The following is a 19,044-nucleotide window of genomic DNA, read 5'->3' on the forward strand; positions in this document are numbered from 1 at the left end:
CATGCCCACAGCCTACCATAACTTTCCATTTTTAAAAATCAGACTTACTTAAAAAACTGAAAGTATTCTTTAGAAGCCAAATTGTTCTTCTCAAATGACATTTTAATTAACAGTGTAAGGGGCTAAAAGCATGAGGGTTACATTTCTTTCAATGAAAACATGCACTTTAAAAATCTAGAAAAACTGTGCTTAGAGTGAATTTATATGAGGCAAGTGTTCCCAAACTTTGGCCCAAAATATTTCCTTGTCTGTGTTGTCTGTCACCATGGAGCTGGGGAAGATTCAGTAAATAAGACAGAGTATGAACCTGACAAAATGAAATCTAACCAGGAGGACTGGGCTGGAAGTTTCCATAAAAATGAAAATAAAAAGCAAAGGAATTGGTTTCTTTCCATGAAAGACTTAAATTCTATTGAACTGGTCCAATAATAAGCCCCTTGGCATAACAAAATTTTAAAAATTTCTTTTTTAATTCAAAAAAAGATGTTTCCAAGCACTTTGAAGGTACTATCTAGTCATCATTGTTAGATACTTAATATTTCCAACCCTAAAAATGTGTCTTGTTTTTCTCTGAATCATTCAGAGCACTAGAACAAAATGATCTTGTACACAAGACTCAAAAGCAAATGTTTATTGAATTAATGAATACATTAATCCAAATGACTGTTCCCTTTTCCAGTCACTTTTCTGCATCTACAATAAGCCCTGCCGTGACTACTCTATACAGATAGACAGCTGCTAAATTTCCTACCCAAAGAGCGTCTCATTCTCTCTTCAAGCCACTTCTGGTCTCAGGCAAGCATCTCAGAGTCTCCCTCTTTCCTCTTTGACCTACCTGGTCCTTGACCACCTCGGGTCTCCAGTTGTTCCTCTGGACCACAGTCTTTATGCCCACCACAGGAAGACCATCTGGGGAATGGCAATCTCAGTCCATGGCCTCATTTCATTTCTAACCTGTATTATAATAGTATTGCTCTGTCTCTGTTGAATAATCCTTAGAGGACATTAGAGATAATTTGGGTGGTAGTTCAGAATTTTAAAAAGTTTTACAGCTTTCCCGACCGGTTATAAGTTGTCAAACTCATGAAAAATGTGAGCTGCAGATAAAACCCCATATGAATGCTATTAAAACATAAAAAAAATAATTACATAATATTACATTTTGTGGAAAGTGAGAGAAGACTCTATAATGGAGAAAAGAAGCCTCTATAATGGAAAACAATACCTGCATTTGCATCCAGTGAATATGAGTTCAAATCCTAACTATGCTCCTTATTAGTAATTTGACTTTGGACACTTCTCGGAGACTCAATCTCTCACGTGTACAATGAATGTCATAGTGCCATTGTAAGGACTGAATGAGATTACATGTTGAAAGGGATTAAAGACATAGAATGGGCATTCAATAAATATTAATTGACCTACAACACATACAATTTAAGATGCAAAGGAAGTGACCATTGAAACTACAAACCCTAAACTCTTATGATATCTCTGGTTGAATTTGGGGGGTATGACACAAAAAGCAATTTTATTTTTCACCTCAGTAATATATTCTCATGGCAACTTTAGTCAAGAGTAGAGTTGACTAAATACAGTGCCTCCTACTTGGGGAACATAGAAGGATAGCATAGAAGTACAATTGCTTTTTGAACAGAAACAACCACAACACAGAGAAAGCACTCATCTATTTTATAGCCAAGTTCAGAAGAGGCACATTATGTTTATGGGAATTCAACTGTGTGTGTGTGCGTGTTCGTGTGTGTGTGTGTGTGTGTGTGTGTGTGCGTATGTGTGTGTGAGAGAGAGAGGGTCCCCCTATGCCCTTCCACTATTTAAAGTCACCCTTAAACTGTGTTACCCAGAGATTGGGAGACCATGACCAAAGCACTCTGAGAAACCACAGAAGTTTACATTTTAAGAGCAGTTAAGGGGCTTCCAAGGATAAATTTGTCTTATTCTCTGATTTTAGAACCTAATCCCTGAGGTAAAATCAGACCCACTTCCTATTAAAAATATTGGTTTCAGTAATAAATTACAAACATTTGCTATTTATATGCCAGTTCTAGATTTTTTCCTTATTTTTGTCTTCGTTTTAATAGTATCATTTGATTTATCTGAAGAGCAAAATTATATTTTACCTTTTTAACTGAAATATAGTAATATCTCTTCAGATGATTTTTCGGCTGTCAAAGTCCAAATACTTAACCATTATCACCACAAGATAAGGTCATTCATTAAATTACAAGGAAAGGGTCAAAATAACTTGACTTCATCTGTGGCTCTTGGTGGAGCAATGTTCCTCTCGTCTATAACATCTGTCCCTGGGCAACCTAAAGCCATTTTCCATGTTGAAGATTGCCACCTTCTTTGTGTGTGATTTTGCAGGATGATGTACTCCTCTTCATGGACCAAGAAACACAAAGAAGATTTTAATGTTATTTGTAATGTTGCTTTTTATTGTGGTGGAAGCCCATGATGTGACCATGAAGTTTGTAGCACTATGTAATCTCCACTAGAACAATTTTTTTTACATTATTCACTCACTTATTTAAAGGTAGTTTGAATCACAACTAATATAGGTAAAATACTCGATAGCCATTTTCTCAACAACCAGAAATTAAATACAATGACATATAAAAACATCTTGACTTCATTATGACATTTCTATATAAAAAAGCACAATTACATAAAATCATACACCCAATCAATTTTCAAGCACCTAGAAAAATTGAGTTCCTGAGCAAAAATCACTTTGGGGAAATACAAAATTCAGGGCAATTCTAGATAAAAGGTCACCCTATTATCTTTGGTGCTTCTTTATGTAATCTGCAGAGAAAACCATGGCAAGGCAGAGATTTGGCAGCAAAATATTTGTGTTCTGCTATCTGCAGTGGGAAAGAGAAAGTTGTGTTCATTTTACTCTCCTGAATCAGCCCTATAACACATTCTCCAGGCAACTTCTCCAGGCTGGCGTAATACCTACCCTGGGTGTCTTTGATGGAGATCCATTATAAACTTGGGAAAACATCAGCCCCTACAGAAACACACCTAGGAAGGAACTCCATCAGCCCATACTGCCAAAGGGAGTAAAAGTAGATTTGCAACCTAAACTAAGTAGCAATTAATGGCAAGTAAAAAAGAATGTGAGCTCTGAATAGCTCCAAATCCATGCATGGTCCACACTATACTTTGCTTTTCACAGCCAATCTTCTCAAAGGGTTAGTTTATAATGAGTGACCTATTCCTCAATAGTCTTTTATACCTGTCATATCTCCACCCCACGACTCTACAGATTCTGCATTTTATAGATTCTAACCAGCTGCAAGTCATCAAAAGAAGCTTCTTTCCCTCCATCTCTCCATGGTGGACCTTCTCTTCTCTCTAGAAAAATCTATGCTTACTCAGCTCCTGGGCATTCTGCCATTCTGATTTCACTTCTTGGACCGCTCCTGCTTTTTCTGCCCCTCTTCCTCCAACCCCAAAGAAGCAGCTGGTTCCCGAATGACTGCCCTTTGCCCTCTTCTCCATCCCCACTGATCCTTGGCTATTTCAGCCATGTTCAGGGTTTTGAGTCCATGTATTCATGTGCATGGCTCCCAACGCTGTCTCGAGGTCCAACATCTCTCAAAAGTTCTCATACTTATTTTCCAAATACTTTCTGGATATCATGTCAACGCCAACTCAAAACGTACAACATGATAGAGCCTTTCCAGGATTTACTGCCCATTTTTATTGTTTGCGCCTCCACTGTCTCAATTACGCAGACTCAAAACATTAGAGTCATCTTTCATTCCCACCCTCTTCTTCATCTCTAACATTGAAGGAGCTGTGAAATCTCATCAATTTCAACTCCTCCTTATTTCTAGCTTCTATGTCTCCATTTCACCTGCCATTGCCCCAGTCCAGGCACCTCTCACCTGTCGCCAGGAATCCTGTTTTCTTTACCTCCCTCCTCTGTCTTCTTTGATTTATCTTACAGAATGGGGAAGATTCTAAACACCAGGATGACAGAGATTGGATTTTTTTACATAGCCAGTGCCTAGCATGTGCAATCCTAAATATTAAACTACTTTTTATGTAAGCACAGCTCTGCTCATGTTATCTTTTCCTCTTTTAACATTTCTCTGGTCCTCAGTACTTTCCTGATTAAAGAAATACTTTGGGGGTAAATAATGACCATGTTGATGGAAAGAGGTTACAGAGAGGGCCTGGAATATAAGGTAAAGGATAGACACATCGGTAGAAATGTAACTTGGGGGACAGGTTTACGAGGAAAGGTAGTGAGTTTGAGTTTCGACGACAGGAATTTGAAGTGCTCATGGGACATCAGGTGAATAGAGCCAGAGGCATTGGTGCCCATGAGAGACGTCTAGGCTAGAACTGAATGATTGAGACTTGGAGAGAGAGAGAGACAGTAGAGCAGGTTGTCCGTGGCATCAACTCTGTAACCAGATTGCTGGGCTCAAATCCCAGTTCTACTGCTCACTCTGAACCTTCTCAATGTTCTCAATCTCTCTATGCCTCACTTTTCTCATTTTTAGAATGGGCTTAAAAATCCCTATATCTTAAATTTTCATGAGAATTGAGTATCATGAGAACAATGACCGGCACTTGGTAAGCACTAGACAGGTGGTTGTTCTAATGATTTACATATTAGTTGAAGATTTGAGAGTGAATGAGATCCCCCAAGGAGAAAACATGATACAAAGAAAAGAACATGATAAGAGAGACTCCTGAGGAATTCCAGCGCAAACTAGGTACTAACTACAAAATAATAACATATGATTCTGGCTCTCACAAGGTGTATAATCCTGTGGGAAAGAGTATAAATTCTGCTGTAACTGAGGCATGAGGATAGTGTGATGGGAATATAAAAAGAAGAAAATTTTGAAAAAGAAACAGAATCTCTCTATCCAAGCACCATGTCCCGTTCTTTGAGAGAAGTTCTAAGTGAAAAAGGGAGATCGAGATGAGCGAGAAATCATTCCTTCCGTATCAGGGCTAAGAATATAAAAATCATCATCAGTGAGGTGTCTATTGGTTTCTGCATCATGTGCAGCCCCAATCTGGAGCTGAACTTTCAGGGTTTACCTGCAAGGATCATTGCCAGGAACCTAGGCGCGTCAGTCCTGGGAGCACTATGCACTAGGGGCCTGCCAGTGACCCGCTCTGGCGCTGGAGCTAAGCCAAAACATGCAAAAATTGAAACCGAAAGCCGAACTCCAGTAAGCTGTGTGCAGGGCAATTACATTCAACCCCGTTTGACGATTTCCCTCCTCCTATTTACAGTTTCTTCCCTTTTATGAAAGTTTCCATTAATGTCACATTGCACTGCTTTGGGGGAATGTGTTTACTTCTGCCTGCTCAGATCCATCCTTCCACAAAGGGCAGTAAGTGCCAGGAAAGAAGAAGCTACTTCTCGGCAGGGGTTGTGGGACCAGTAAATAGAGGCAGTACCCGTGACTCAGTGCTGCTCAGAGAAGAGCAAGTTGAGGAGCTCAAGGGAGAAGACCCTCTAGGTATTTTGTTTTCACTAAGCCATGGCAAAGGCCTCCATGGCCATCCCCACCATGGGGATTAGAACCAACCATTAGGAGACCTGGGTGGTAACCCCACTTCTGCTCCTGTCTCCCCCTGTGACTTTGAACATGTCACTTAACTACTATGAGTCTTAATTTCCCCATCATTAAACATAGGGGATGGGTTAGATAATCTAGAAGTCACCTTCCAACATTCTATCTCTTTAATATGATCATACTCTGTATTAATCTGATGGGTAAGGTTATGCTGAAACTGCAAGGAACCCCAAAGTCTCAGTATTTACCAAAACTTAGATTATTGCTGCTTCTTGTAAAGCCAGCTGTAAGTTTGGGCAACTCCCCAGAGCAATTGACTTCTATGCAGTAACTCGCTCTTCCAGGCTGGCACAGGCTTTACCTATTATTCGTACCATCTGGAACATATGGTCTCATTGATAACATGCAGGTAAAGAGGGCATCTAGAGAATCATATATGGGCTTTTCCCTGACTCAACTCACACGTGACGTACATCACTTCCACTCAGTTTACGTCAAGCAGAATGAGTTACATCCCTGCTCGACCCCTGGTGGTAGGGGAAGAGGGGCAAGAGAAGGGGTTGAGAAGTGGAAATTTCTGCGTTCTCAGAAGGGGAGAAGAACTGGATATTGATGAATGCTAGTGATGTCTACACACAGCCTCCTATCCAAGACAAAGAGATTAGTGTCCCTATAAGAAGATTTTGTATTTTTCCAGCTGCTTCCTAAGCAGTTCTGACAATGTTTTTTTGTTTGTTTGTTTTTTGTTTTTTGCGGTACGCGGGGCTCCGGACGCGCAGGCCCAGCGGCCATGGCTAACGGGCCCAGCCGCTCAGCGGCATGTGGGATTCTCCCGGATCGGGGCACGAACTCGCGTCCCCCGCATCGGCAGGCAGATTCCCAACCACTGCACCACCAGGGAAGCCCCCTGACAATGTTTTGAAGTCAGGAGGGAAGATATTACTATCTCCATTTTACTAGTCAGGAAACATGAAATGTGCCCAGAAGGTTGAGCAACATATGTAATGTCACAGAGTCACCTAATGCCTGGGACGGGACTAGATTCTGAGTCTCTCTGCTTCCTAGTGATTTAAAGAACACCAGATTGTATATCAAAAGACCTTCATTGGAACCCTGATCATTCATTACATTGACCTACAACTTCCTTGAGCCTAAAATTTCATATGTACATTAAGAGTATTAGAGACCTAGCTCAGAGTTTCCTTGGGACGATTAAATAAGATCATCAAGGGGAAAGCACCCATCACAGAGCAAAGCAAATATTAGGTAAACAGTATATTTTGTCCATTTAATAACACCACTGTGCCCTCAAACTGTTCAAAGATACAAGCTGTGTATTCTGACATGCAGAAGACCCTGCACACAGAAATTCTCAACTAATGTTATAAATTAAACAGAATCAGAGGTATTTTTATTGGAACTTGTCTACATGGAAACTATGATCTCTTGGGGGACTGGGCAGGTGTTACATTTTCCCCAGCATCTAGTGAAGTACCTGGAAGAAAGTAGAAGCTTAAAGCACAGGATTGTAACAACCGGATGAAGTATATGCTTGGCACGTAGTAAGAGCTTATCATGCATTGTGGTTACTCAGTTTTTCCTTCCTTTTGTGTAATGGAAGGAAGTGAGAGGGGATAACAGGGAGGGAGGTTGGGAAAAGAGATGTTATGGACTGAATATTTGCGTCCCCCCAACATTCGTATGTTGAATCTAATCCCCAGTGTGATGGAATTTGGAGATAGGGCCTTTGAAGGTCAAAAGGTCATGAAGGTGGAGCCCTCATGAATGAGATTAGTGCTCTTACAAGAAGAGGCCAGAGAGCTAGCTTGCTGTCCTTCGGCCACATGAGGACACAATAAGAAGTCAGCCACCTGCAGACCAGAAGAGGGTCCTCACCAGAGCACATCCATGCTAGCACTTCCAGAACTGTGAGAAATAAATTTCTGCTGTCTCTCCACCAACCAGAATATGGTACTTTGTTACAGCAGGCAGAATTGACTGAGATGAGAGAGAACTTGTCATTCACCATCTCGGAACAGGGGGTGAAAAATCATTAAGGACAGAAAAATGTATAGCTACTTATGTGAAGGATTCTTTGATAATGTTTCTTAGCAAAAAAAAATTCAACGTAAGAAAATAAATTCCTAGAGTTGGGAGAACAAAAATCTTGCCCCATATTGAATGGAGCACGGGAAGTGCAAGGAGAATGATGGGTGATGGGGCTGTGCAGGGTGGTGTGTGCGTATGTGTGTGTGTGTCTGTTCTCCCTGCGTCCCCTCCTCCGTGCCATGAATGGAGGCTGCTGTGGGCTCAAAGCTTGCTGTCTGAGTCAAGGACCAAATCCCAACTTCATAAAGTCGCCGTAATGATTCAGTGCCATGTGGCCTTCACGTGGGCTCCTTCAAACAAGTGACCTTGGCTGGCTATCTCCATGGTAACAGCTCACATCCCAAACTGTTCCTTCCTATGTGGGAGGAAACATTTCAGAAATGGGGAAAGGCAGAACTGAACAGTGGTTTTTCTCTCTTATGACCCTTCTCCTCTGGCAGATTGTGTCATTTCCCTGAACATCACTGTCTCCTGAGGAAACCGTGCACAGAAGAGGAGGTTTCAGCAACTTTATTTGCAGATGTACTCCCGGGATACATTTTTAAAAGGAGAAGCCTGGAGCTGCTTTTCCGTTAGTTCCTTTTAAGTTTCATGCTGTGTTCAGTATTGCTCAGGATGCTTCACCATGCTTTTCATTAGCAGCTCCCCGAAGAGGAAGGCCTGCATGTCCTTATGTTGAAAGGCAGAGCCTGCATGTCAGAGAGGATGGGTACCTTCCCCAGAGCTACAGAGCAACATGGCAGCCTCTACTGAAGCTCCACTTCCACCCTACCTTCCTGTGGTCCAGCCCCTGCCTGAGCCACCATCCTGGTTAGTCAGCTGACATGGGCCCCTCCAGCCCTAGACTCCACCTCCTGTCCCATGACCCATGATACTCCCTGTGATTTCCTCCAACAGGGTGCCTGGATTCTGGGTGAAATGATTAAGCAAATGTATGCTCCCAAACTAGAGAATTCATTGCATTGTAAGCTCAATGTTGTGTCTGTTCCACTATGTCTAGGATCAGAGCAGCGTTTTATAGGATGATAAATGACCCTTCTTCAGCTGAGCCTTGAAAGTGCGTGCCTGACCACAAAACCCTCCAGTTGCAGCTCTCAAATGTACCATGGGGTCTACTTTCCAACCAGAATCACAGGCCAAGAGCACTCACTCCTTGGCCCAGCTTCAGCCTTTCCTGGTAGTTTTGATCCCATGATTCTGCCCATGAAAGAAATCTTTTTCTCTGCAGCATCCCTGCCTGACTTTGACGTACAAAGGTGTAATTAGAACAGCATGGAGCAAGCAGGATGATCCATTTACCTCATCCCTAACATTTAAGTGCTTTAAAATATGGTTCTAATATCCTAGGTGCATGGGGCCAAATTCCCTTCTCAGTTTCTCACATGCATGAGTAAATCCACACAGACTAAACCCCTTGGGCCTTAGGTTCTGCTTAGAAGTTTTTTTGTTTTTTTTTTTTTTGTTTTTTGTTTTTTTTAAGAAAACAAATATTCCGTTAAAACGACATAGTGTACTCTGCATATTTTTAGGACAATTAGAGTTTAGAATTCCCTCTTCCTCCACCCATGGTAAAAAGTTTCTTCCTTAACTATTTCCTCCCCAAGAATGACATTAGCTGGGATAAATTGAAGAGCTTCCTTGTCTTTTAAAATAATCTTCTCATCTTACACTGTCAAAGTACCAACTGGTGGATTGAGATGCTTGATATGGGAAGCATCCAGGCTCCCCTGTACCTTTGCCAGATAAGTCCTTTAGGGAGACAGTTATTTGTGAACCTAAGGGAAACATTTACTTCAGACAGGAAAACCAAACACACAGGAAGTGGAGAAACATAAACGTCAGGCCACTGTCTACCATCTGCTTAATTCAAAGTGGGTCACCGGTTTGGGTAATTTTTCTTTAGCGTTTCCAACTGTGCAAATAAAATCTTAAAGGAGACAGGCTGGCTGTGCTCAGAGCTATAGCAAGACCAGGGGGAGGAACCTAGACAGTCAGTCTTCATGTGGAGGTGACGGTGAGAGGAGAGAGGGCCAGCCCTAACTCATGGCCTGTGTGCGTAGGTACGTTCGTAAGCTTGTGTGTACACAAAAATCTCCCTCCCCATTATGTATATGGGTATACGAATGAATATACAACATCTACATACAGCAGTTCCCTGCCCATTAGTCTGTGCCGCTGTGGCCACGTGTGGATAATATTTGTCCAGGCAACATGTAAATCAAAGGTTTTCTTGCAACCAAATTTGGAAGAACATCTTCACAACAGTTGTCATGTCACTGCATGTTCACCCCACGGCCACCAAATTTAAAAACAGAAGTGGACGTAAGACCTAAGTACAGCTTATTTTTTATTCATTGCAAAGCATATCAAAGGAAGGAAGAACCTAGCCCTGCTCACTTTACGATTTAGGCAGAAATAAGATACGCCTTCATGGGAGTCTGACTTGGAAGATGATCCAGATTCAGAGATGTCTTGGAAAAATGCATCTGGGATGTCTTCGAAATTAGGAGTTATATCGACGGATCAAAGAAAACGCATAAATTCCTAGGGAAAATGTGTTTATTTAAATTAAAAAATACTGTGAAAATTACAAACTGTTAAATACAGAAGACAATTTTGTACAACTTAATAGAATAAGAAGGAAGTATATACATCACTTTTTAATAGGCGCAGATAGACTTGCACCAAACTTCAGGATTAAACAATGGAAAATGTGACAACGCACATGTCCATCGCAGTAAAGTTTCAGAATTCAAGTGATTCCAGGCAAGGGGCCAAACTTAACTTGGCTTCTTTCACCTTAAACAGCCCCCTTTGGAGTAAATCCACACTCTGAATTTTAAAGTGAACGGAGGACCTTTTTTCCCCCAAACATAAATTTCCTCTAGCACTGTGTTAAGGCGAACTGATAAACCAGCTCCTACACTGTTAACCCTTCCATGGGAACAGTAGTTATTGCTGTCTCCAATCCAGGGAGAGCGTATTAAAAAAAAAAAAAAAAAGGTTTTTTTTTACTAGAATTAAATTTGACCTTTTGGTGTGTTTCTCTTCTGCCTTGTCTTCAAGGGCCTAAAGCGTCTGCTGCAAAGCGACTGACCACAGGAATACAGGGAAACATTACCAAGCATTCCTGAGCATTTTCTCTTAGATGTCTCATTCCCTTAACTGGAGCGTTAATAGTCCACTCCCCAGACAGCCTGCAGAGTGAAATGTGGTATCTGCCTCTTTGATTCACTGCTGGGAAAGTGACAGCAGGGATTGGTTAGTGATTCACCCTGGATTTCCCAGCTACATGTGTTCTCCGTCTCCAACTGCCCCTTTAAGCAGATCCTTTTTCAGACTAATTGGCCAAGGGGGAAATATTTTGTCCAAACTTCCTCACACCAGGCCATGTAGGATTCATCGCAGAGTCTTAAAACCTAAAGACATCCTCCCAGCCCTCTGGGGATCTAGATCATCAGGAATCTCAGGAAGGCAGTAAGCCTCTGGATGACATGCCCAGGACCACACAGCAAATCAGATTCGGGGCTCAGTATTAAGAAACAGAGAACTTGGACCCCAGCTCTGCACAGTCTCACCGGAGTATGCCCTTCTAAGTCTCAGCTACGTGAAGAAATGCCATGCTGTGGAGGCCCACATTATATCCTCTCCCAGCTCAGAAAACTGGGCTGGGAAAAAAAAAAGCAGCAGCGGAGCTAACGGTTTGGGTTTGTTCAACCTCACCATCACCCCTTCTGGAAAGATTGGGAAGCTTCCCTGCATGGCCGTTCGGAGTGCAGGTTAGATTCTGGGAAAGCCCTTCCAAGCAAAAAAGATGTCATGTCAGCATGTGATGCCGGATGGTCCCAGATCAGAGTTCAAAGCCACAGGTTAGACAAAGGGTCAAAATAGCAGATTAGTTTTATAATCCCAGCCAACGTTAACAGGTTTAAAAATTGCCTATTTTTTCCTTACAGAATGCAAATGGACCAGATTCAGATCTCCAGCTCCCTCCCATCAAAAATCCTCCGTCAAATATCCCCCCTCTAACCCAAAAGACCTCTAAAAGAAGCTCTGTAACCCCAGGGGGAACTAAAGCCACAGGTTCGCATCAGAGGTACTTACAGCCAATCAGATGTAGAAGAACAAAGCTCTAGGCAAATTGTCAAATGGAAACTAGTCCCTCAGGATGCCCTAGGCATTTGGCAGCCCTGGGAGTGGGCAGATGTTGCAGGTGTTACCCAGGGCATCCCGTGAGGAGACAACCGCAAGCACATCGACCTGCTGAATTCTGCACAGGAACCCCGACCCCCAGATCCCAAGGAAAGGTACACACTGCACATCTTCAGGGCTGTTTCAGCGGCACGTCCACACCACAGGCGCGTCGTGGACTGCGGGCTGCTGCTGGCTCCGCCGGAGACTTGTCCCCCACCCCCCACCCCCATTCAGGGGCTTGCCGAGGGTCTCCTGAAAGCGGCAGTTGCCCTGCAAAGGTGAAACCAGACGCAAAAAGTGCCCTTCCTCGCTCTAAGGGTGCTGGCTGATGGGGCCTCCTCCAGAGGTCCTGGGGGTGCTAGGAGTTCTGGTGGATGTTCTCCGAGGAGCCTTCGCTGCTTTCGTTGAGGGGCGTCTCCGAAGTCTCCTCCAGCTCGTCGTCCGCCGCCTCCTCCTGGATGGTGAGGTGCACGTCGGGCGAGGAGGACTCGGAACTCACGCTGTCTCCTTCCACGGAGCAGAGGGTGCAGGACAGGGCGGGCGCCACGCTCTCCTGCAGCACGTTCAGCACCATGGGCACCTGCACCGACCTCAGGCCGGACGTGGTGGGCAGCGGCTTCATGGCCTCCCCCCAGAGCCTCTCTTCGTCTTTGTACAGCAGCAGGAGGCTGGATTTCTTCTCCCGCCTCTTGGATTTCACATAGCCCAGCATGATTCCAATCAAGAAAATGCCGTAGAAGGACATGACCACCAGAACGTAGAAGTATTCGTTGCCGTTGCCGCTGCCGCTGCCTGGCACATGGGACTCGAGGGGGCCGCTGGGGGCTGCGGTGCTAGCATGCGTGCTGTTCAGAGGCTCCATCTTCAGCATTGAAGCTCTGCTCACACAGCCAGGGTCTGGGGAGAAACGTGCAGGTTAGAACTCTCCCACGGGGCGGCCACAGTAGAGGGAGGAAGGAGGGCGAGCACGAGATTTGTGGAACTGCAATATCAAAAAAGCGTAAAGCTGCGTGGAGAAATAGCTGCAAGAGGTCCCACCAAACAGTTAACAGGGGTCAGCTGTGAGGAGCTGGGTTGCATGGGGACACGGGGAGGTGGGAGGGAATGAGAGGAAGACTTTTATTTTTCGTGTATACATGTCCATCATATTTTTATTTCATAAAGGGAGCATGTACAAAGCTTCGCTTTTATCATTTTAAAAGAAAAACAATCAGTGTAAGACAAGGGTGCATAGAGAAAAGAAATAACATCTTAATCACGGGGAAACTTTTTGAACTGATTGAGCAGAAAAAAAAGTTTGCATTTTGCTTTCAAACGTAAAACTATTTTTAATTCAGGACAAAATTTCCTTAGGAAAAAAAGAAAGGAAAAGAAAACTGCATCTACAAATTGCTAGAAATATCCTTTCGTTATGTTTCCGAAGCAAAGCAGCGTTGCTAACTTACCAAGGGCTGGCAAATTTGTCCCAAGTCCTGAATTCCTAGATCGTCAAGTCCAAGAGACTTCTTGCTCCGTGTGCGGCTCGGCGCTCTGACAGTTCCGCTGCCGCCCTTGGGATATACAGTCAAGAAATACATCGTCACGTGTTCAGGGAGGAAAATTTACAACAGAGGTTGGTCGTGGCAGAGTGAACAGTGAACTCACAGCACGGCAGTTCAACTCACTGAACTTTGCAGCTGTGAACAGAAAAAGACTGGGAAGCAGAAACAGCTTCCCACCCTGCCAGCACCCAGCCAAAGTTTTCAGGTGGCCATGAAAAAGGAGAAAACAATGTGCCCAGCTGGAACTGTTCCCCCAAAGTCCACTCTCATTGAAAATTAGATCACGCTTCATCTCCCTCTTGGGGAATAACCATGATGTCTCTCAAGGTTTTCAGAGACAGACAAATACCATAATCTAGATAAAAGATAGTCCCAAGCAAGCGCAGGATTTACTGTCAGGGAACCAGGGCTTAAGTTTCAGCTCTTCCGCTGACTATGCAAATGTAATAAGTCCTCACTGAACCTTTCCTTACCTCAGGTTCCTGATCTGTGCAACTGCTGGACGTAGGGGGCTTCAAAATGTAGAATTATATGAACTGTGCGAGCTTTTGAGTCCCTGTCAGCTTAATCATTCTAAGATTTAAGGCTGGCGAGTGTGGGTTAGCCCTTTAAAAACACAGAGAGATTCTACCTGTCTTCTGCATCATAATCTCCTAACGCTCATAAATCTATTTTGTTAACAATAATAGATATATATCTTCCAGATGCTTTCCAATAGTCTGTGTGAAGTGGAAACAGGTTACAGCGCAAGATACTGTAGGCAAATTTTTCTCCAGTTCTACGACGCATAACTGCTCCTCCGGGGCATCACACAGAGACATTCACACATCTCTTTGCTGTCAGGGGAGGAGCAGGGATTCTTCTGGTGAAGCAACTGAGCACAGTTCAAGCTTTTAAAACCTAGCAGAGCCTGTGTTAAAATGGTCACAGAGATCAAAATTGGTGAAGGGAGGGCTCCACTGGTGGCGCAGTGGTTGAGAGTCTGCCTGCCGATGCAGGGGACGTGGGTTAGTGCCCCGGTCCGGGAAGATCCCACGTGCCGCGGAGCGGCTGGGCCCGTGAGCCATGGCCGCTGAGCCTGCGCGTCCGGAGCCTGTGCTCCGCAACGGGAGAGGCCACAACAGTGAGAGGCCCGCGTACCACAAAAAAAAAAAAAAAAAAATGGCGAAGGGATTGAAGACTTTGGTGTCAGTCCATCTGCTGCCCGGGATGCTTATTCTGAGAAGCTTTCATCCTAAATTGAAGTAAAGCAGGAAGAATGCTCTGCCCCCAGTTGCCTGTGGCCTGTGAATTGCAGCCAGACTCTCTTGGGGAATCTACTCTAGGGAAGACATCTCTTGTGGTCCTGCTGTTGTTAAATTGAAGCTGAAGGGAAACATGGTACCATCCCTCTGCTCCATCAGGCACATATACAGCCCAAGCATGGGGATTTCCACTGCTGCTACATGAACCCACTGGGGTAGCGCCTGGCTCTAATTCTATTTGGACACCTGTGGAAAAAGCAGTATGAGGAGTGCACGTTGCGGTTTTCCCCACTGGTCTACTCACCTTGTGGTTTGGGCGGTGCTGGCCCATAAGTCCCCAGCTGGCTATCAGGTATCGACAGCTGACCATTCCAACTCCAAGATCATCCATACACTGGAACTTTGCTCACACCAGTAAAGACATCCCCAGAGTTACATCTACTTAAAAAGCTCCACAGCTACTTTGGTCAAGGTAGACATGGCCTTTTCAACCTGTACTTATTGTAAGTACCTGAAGGCTTTCTTCTTCAGCTATGCCTACCGTGGTTTGCCAGGGACACCAGAACAAGAGAGACCCATGAGAGTAATGCCTGTTGATCGTGTAGTGTTGATTATGTACCCTGGGATGTATGAGATTAAAAATCACCCAGGGATGGTCAAACATTGCAATTTGGAAGCTTTGAAGAGGCAGAGAGGAGGTGGGAAAGGGGTTACCAGACTTAAGGAACAAGGAAGTACAAAGCCTGGTGCCAAGGAGCCAAACAGAGGCTGAAGTTTCAAACAAGATAAATCTTCAAAACCAAGCCAACAGTCCCAAGACGGTAAAAGCAAGAAAAGACATGGATGAATCTAGAATGGCATCCAAAGGATAAAGCAATACAGGGACATAGGAAGGACACAATCCATTGCAGGTGTCACGGAGGGAACAGCCCAAGTGAAACTCTGCTGGAGGCCTGCTTGGTGTCCCTGCTGCCTCTGGGACCTCGTGCTGACTCCTACATATGTTTCTCTTACAGTTAAGTGAAATGATGCAAGTTAAGCACTTAGCACCGTATCTGGAAGAATGTGTATGCTCCGTCTATGCTATTTGTTGTCATTGTTGACAGTGTCCTGTTGTTACCAAGGGCTTCAGTTTGCTTCCTGATTGGACATGTGCCTGTCTTCATATTTTTCATTGTTGCTCTTTTCTCTCCCACCAAGGACGGAATTTAAGATGTAAGGCTTGCAGCCTCACAACACGAAGCTCAGTCTTCTCTCCAGCCCTCACTCATAAAAATATTATGAGAATTATGGCAGTGAATAATGACATAAATAGTCAGGGAGGAAAGAAAAGCATCTAGAAAGTGCACTCTATCAGGGCAAGGATGGGGACACACAAGAATTATTGATTATATCTACTTTATACCATAGTATCAAGAGACAGCAATGTTAAAGAAATAAATCCTTTCTACAAATATTTTCTCCTAGTCTGTGGCTTCCCATTTTCTTAGCAGTGTCTTTTTGAAGAGCAAACATTTCTTGATACTGATAAGTCCAACTTATCAAAATTTTTCTGATTTGTGTTTTTTGTATCCTAAAAAAATATTGTATAAACCAAGGTCACAAAGATTTTCTCCCTGAAGCTTTATAGCTTTAGCTCTTACATTTAGGTTCACGATCCATTTCAAGTTAATTTTTGTATATTATGCAAGGTATGCGTCAAGGTTTATTTTCTTTTTTTATATGGGTGTCCAATTGCTCCAGCACCATTGGTTGAAAAGACTACCCTTTTTCCCATTGAATTATCTTGGGACCTTGTCAAAAATCAGTTAACCATTTAATTGGTCCATTTCTGAACTCTTTAATCTGTTCTGTGGATCTATCTATCTATCCTTGCATCAGTGTCATGCTCCTTTGATAAGTCCATTTTGAACTGGGGTTTTTCATGAGTCTAAAATATGCTGCGGTCCATCCCCAGCTAAGTGTCTATTGTGAACCAGGCATTGGGAGAGGCTTTGCTTACTTCAACCCTGTGTGGTAAGTATCACCATAACTATTCCATAAATAAGGAAACTGAAGGTTAGAGAGACTAAGTAAATTGCTCAAGACCACCTCATTAGTAGTAGAGTTAGGATTTGACCACAGGTCTGTATAATTCCAGAACCCATTCTCTTTCCACTACCCTTTGCCTCACTCAGTGGGAACCAGGAAAGGAACTGAGAAAGAGTAGAAGATAAAAGATGATGGGGCTTCCCTGGTGGCGCAGTGGTTGGGAATCCACCTGCCGATGCAGGGGACATGGGTTCGTGCCCCGGTCCGGGAAGATCCCACATGCCGTGGAGCGGCTGGGCCCGTGAGCCATGGCTGCTGAGCCTGCGCGTCCGGAGCCTGTGCTCCGCAACGGGAGAGGCCACAACAGTGAAAGGCCTGCGTACCGCCAAAAAAAAAAAAATAGCATGGATTTGGAAGAAACACTTTATCACTGCATGTTTGCATTTATGTTTGAGTATCTGACCATCTAGGGATTCACTTTTTTAAAAGTTTTATGAAGACTCAAAAGAAGTTTAAAAAATATTCATCTTTTTTTTTTTTTAATTTTAATTTTATTTTTTTTTTGCCGCTCCGCGGCATGTGGGATCTTCCCGGACGGGGGCATGAACCCGTGTCCTCTGCAACAGCAGGCGGACTCTCAACCACTGCACCACCAGGGAAGCCCCATGCTATCTTAATTGTTGGAGGCTACACCAACCTTAATATATTCTGGAAGTTATCAGTGAGCTAGTAATAACTTTATCCTATATCCATATTTTCTATAATGAAACAATTTCCCTTTTGCTTATATATACAAATGATTTCTAGTCTTGTTTTGATTTTTTTCCCCAACTTTATCGTGACACACAACTTTCTCCAGAGCTTTAAGTTTTAAAATTTCCTGGTAACGTCATTTTCACCCGACGACCCAAGGGTCCCTGACCACACATCTCTGAAATTATGTTAGCAGCTTCTGTGACTAAACAAACTCCGTGCTGGGATAATAGTGCGGTGGTGAATCTCATCAGATTAAACGTAAATCTGGAGTCCAGAGATCTGACCCAGCTCAGCCCCACCCATGCTACGTGACTGGCTCAGTTGCATAATTTCTCTGTGTTTCAGTTTTAGCCCCCTCAGGCATGTCAAGAGTAGGAAAATTAATTGTCTCAAGATACTCAAAAATGTCCCATAATCCATGAGGCCATCCCTGTCCTGAGGAGACAGTAAGGAACAGAACAGAACAAGATGTGGGATAACCAGGCTGCAGAGCTGGTAGAGTGTTAAAAAATGAAACCCTCAATGCCCACCCTAATTTTGTTTTTCCCAGAAACCCTTTCTGAAAAACTGTGTCTGGGAACTCTTGCAGTGGTCATTCCTCCTAATGCCCTGAGTCACCCTCCCTAGACACATACATTTTAGCATTTCTATCACTTGGAATAAAACAGGACTGGGTATCTTATAGTGTTTAAGAAGACCTCCAGTCCCTCCTATAATACCAGCTATGTCTCAGGGGGACGTGGCTGCAGGCAGATCCTACTTGGACATCACCCAAAAGAGATTAGGATGAAAGAACGCAGAATGCCTGAAATTAAAGAGATCCCTTCCTGGTAAGTTTGCCATTAACTTGCCTTTGCTATTTATTATTCAGACTATTTTTCACCTGGTATTTATTTAACAAATACTTGCGTAGTGCCTAAAATGTCTCAGAAACTGCTCTAAGCACTTTACAAATTTTATCTTATTTAATCATCCTAAACTTTCTAGGAGACAGGCTTTATTATCGTCCATTTTATACAGATCAGGAAACGGAGGCACAGAGTGGATAGACTAGGCTGCCCAACATCGCACAGCTAGTACATGTCAGAGCTGGCATCGGAAGCCAGGGCTGAGACTTTGAACCCAGAGTCTTTGGTTCTAACACCTATACCATGCGGTCTCTTCTAGTTATTGAGTTTTTGCACTATGCAACAGAACTGTAGTAGGTGAGAGAAAAGAGAGAGACAGACAGACAGAGAGTCTAAGTGTTCCCTACAGCCTACAAACCTGCTGGACACAGAGGACTGGGCTCATTTCCACACCGGGGAAAACCAGAAGGGGACTATGGCCCCAGCTCTGGAGAGAGGTTCCTGAGTTAGGGAAGCCCATGCTTCCAGAGTTTGTCAGGAAAAAGATATGGGAGTGTTTCGGATAGGCCAGATGTGTGCCACACAGAAGGGAGCACACAGACCTGGAATACGGCTAGCTCTTGTCCAAGACGACAGCCCAGAGGCTAAGAAAGGAGATGCATTCCCCACAACCAAAGGAAGTGCCTGGAATGGGGTCAGAGGTCATAGCCCTGTCCACCAATGGCACCCAGTCTACCCAAGG

At 43.8% G+C, this 19,044-nt stretch overlaps 1 protein-coding gene across 1 annotated transcript; it reads right to left on the reverse strand.

The window, feature by feature from the left end:
• Positions 1–10,229: 10,229 nt before the first annotated feature.
• KCNE4 (potassium voltage-gated channel subfamily E regulatory subunit 4) lies at positions 10,230–14,469 on the reverse strand. The gene is given in 2 exon segments (XM_027120192.1): positions 10,230–12,760; positions 13,320–14,469. Coding segments are annotated over 2 exon segments (660 nt in total). The 5' UTR covers positions 13,460–14,469; the 3' UTR covers positions 10,230–12,240.
• Between the last annotated feature and the right edge of the window lie 4,575 nt (positions 14,470–19,044).

Source organism: Aethalodelphis obliquidens, unplaced genomic scaffold, assembly GCF_003676395.1.
Source record: "Aethalodelphis obliquidens isolate GAN/ISIS:26980383/991018 unplaced genomic scaffold, ASM367639v1 scaffold2, whole genome shotgun sequence".
NCBI classification, from domain to species: Eukaryota; Metazoa; Chordata; class Mammalia; order Artiodactyla; family Delphinidae; genus Aethalodelphis; species Aethalodelphis obliquidens.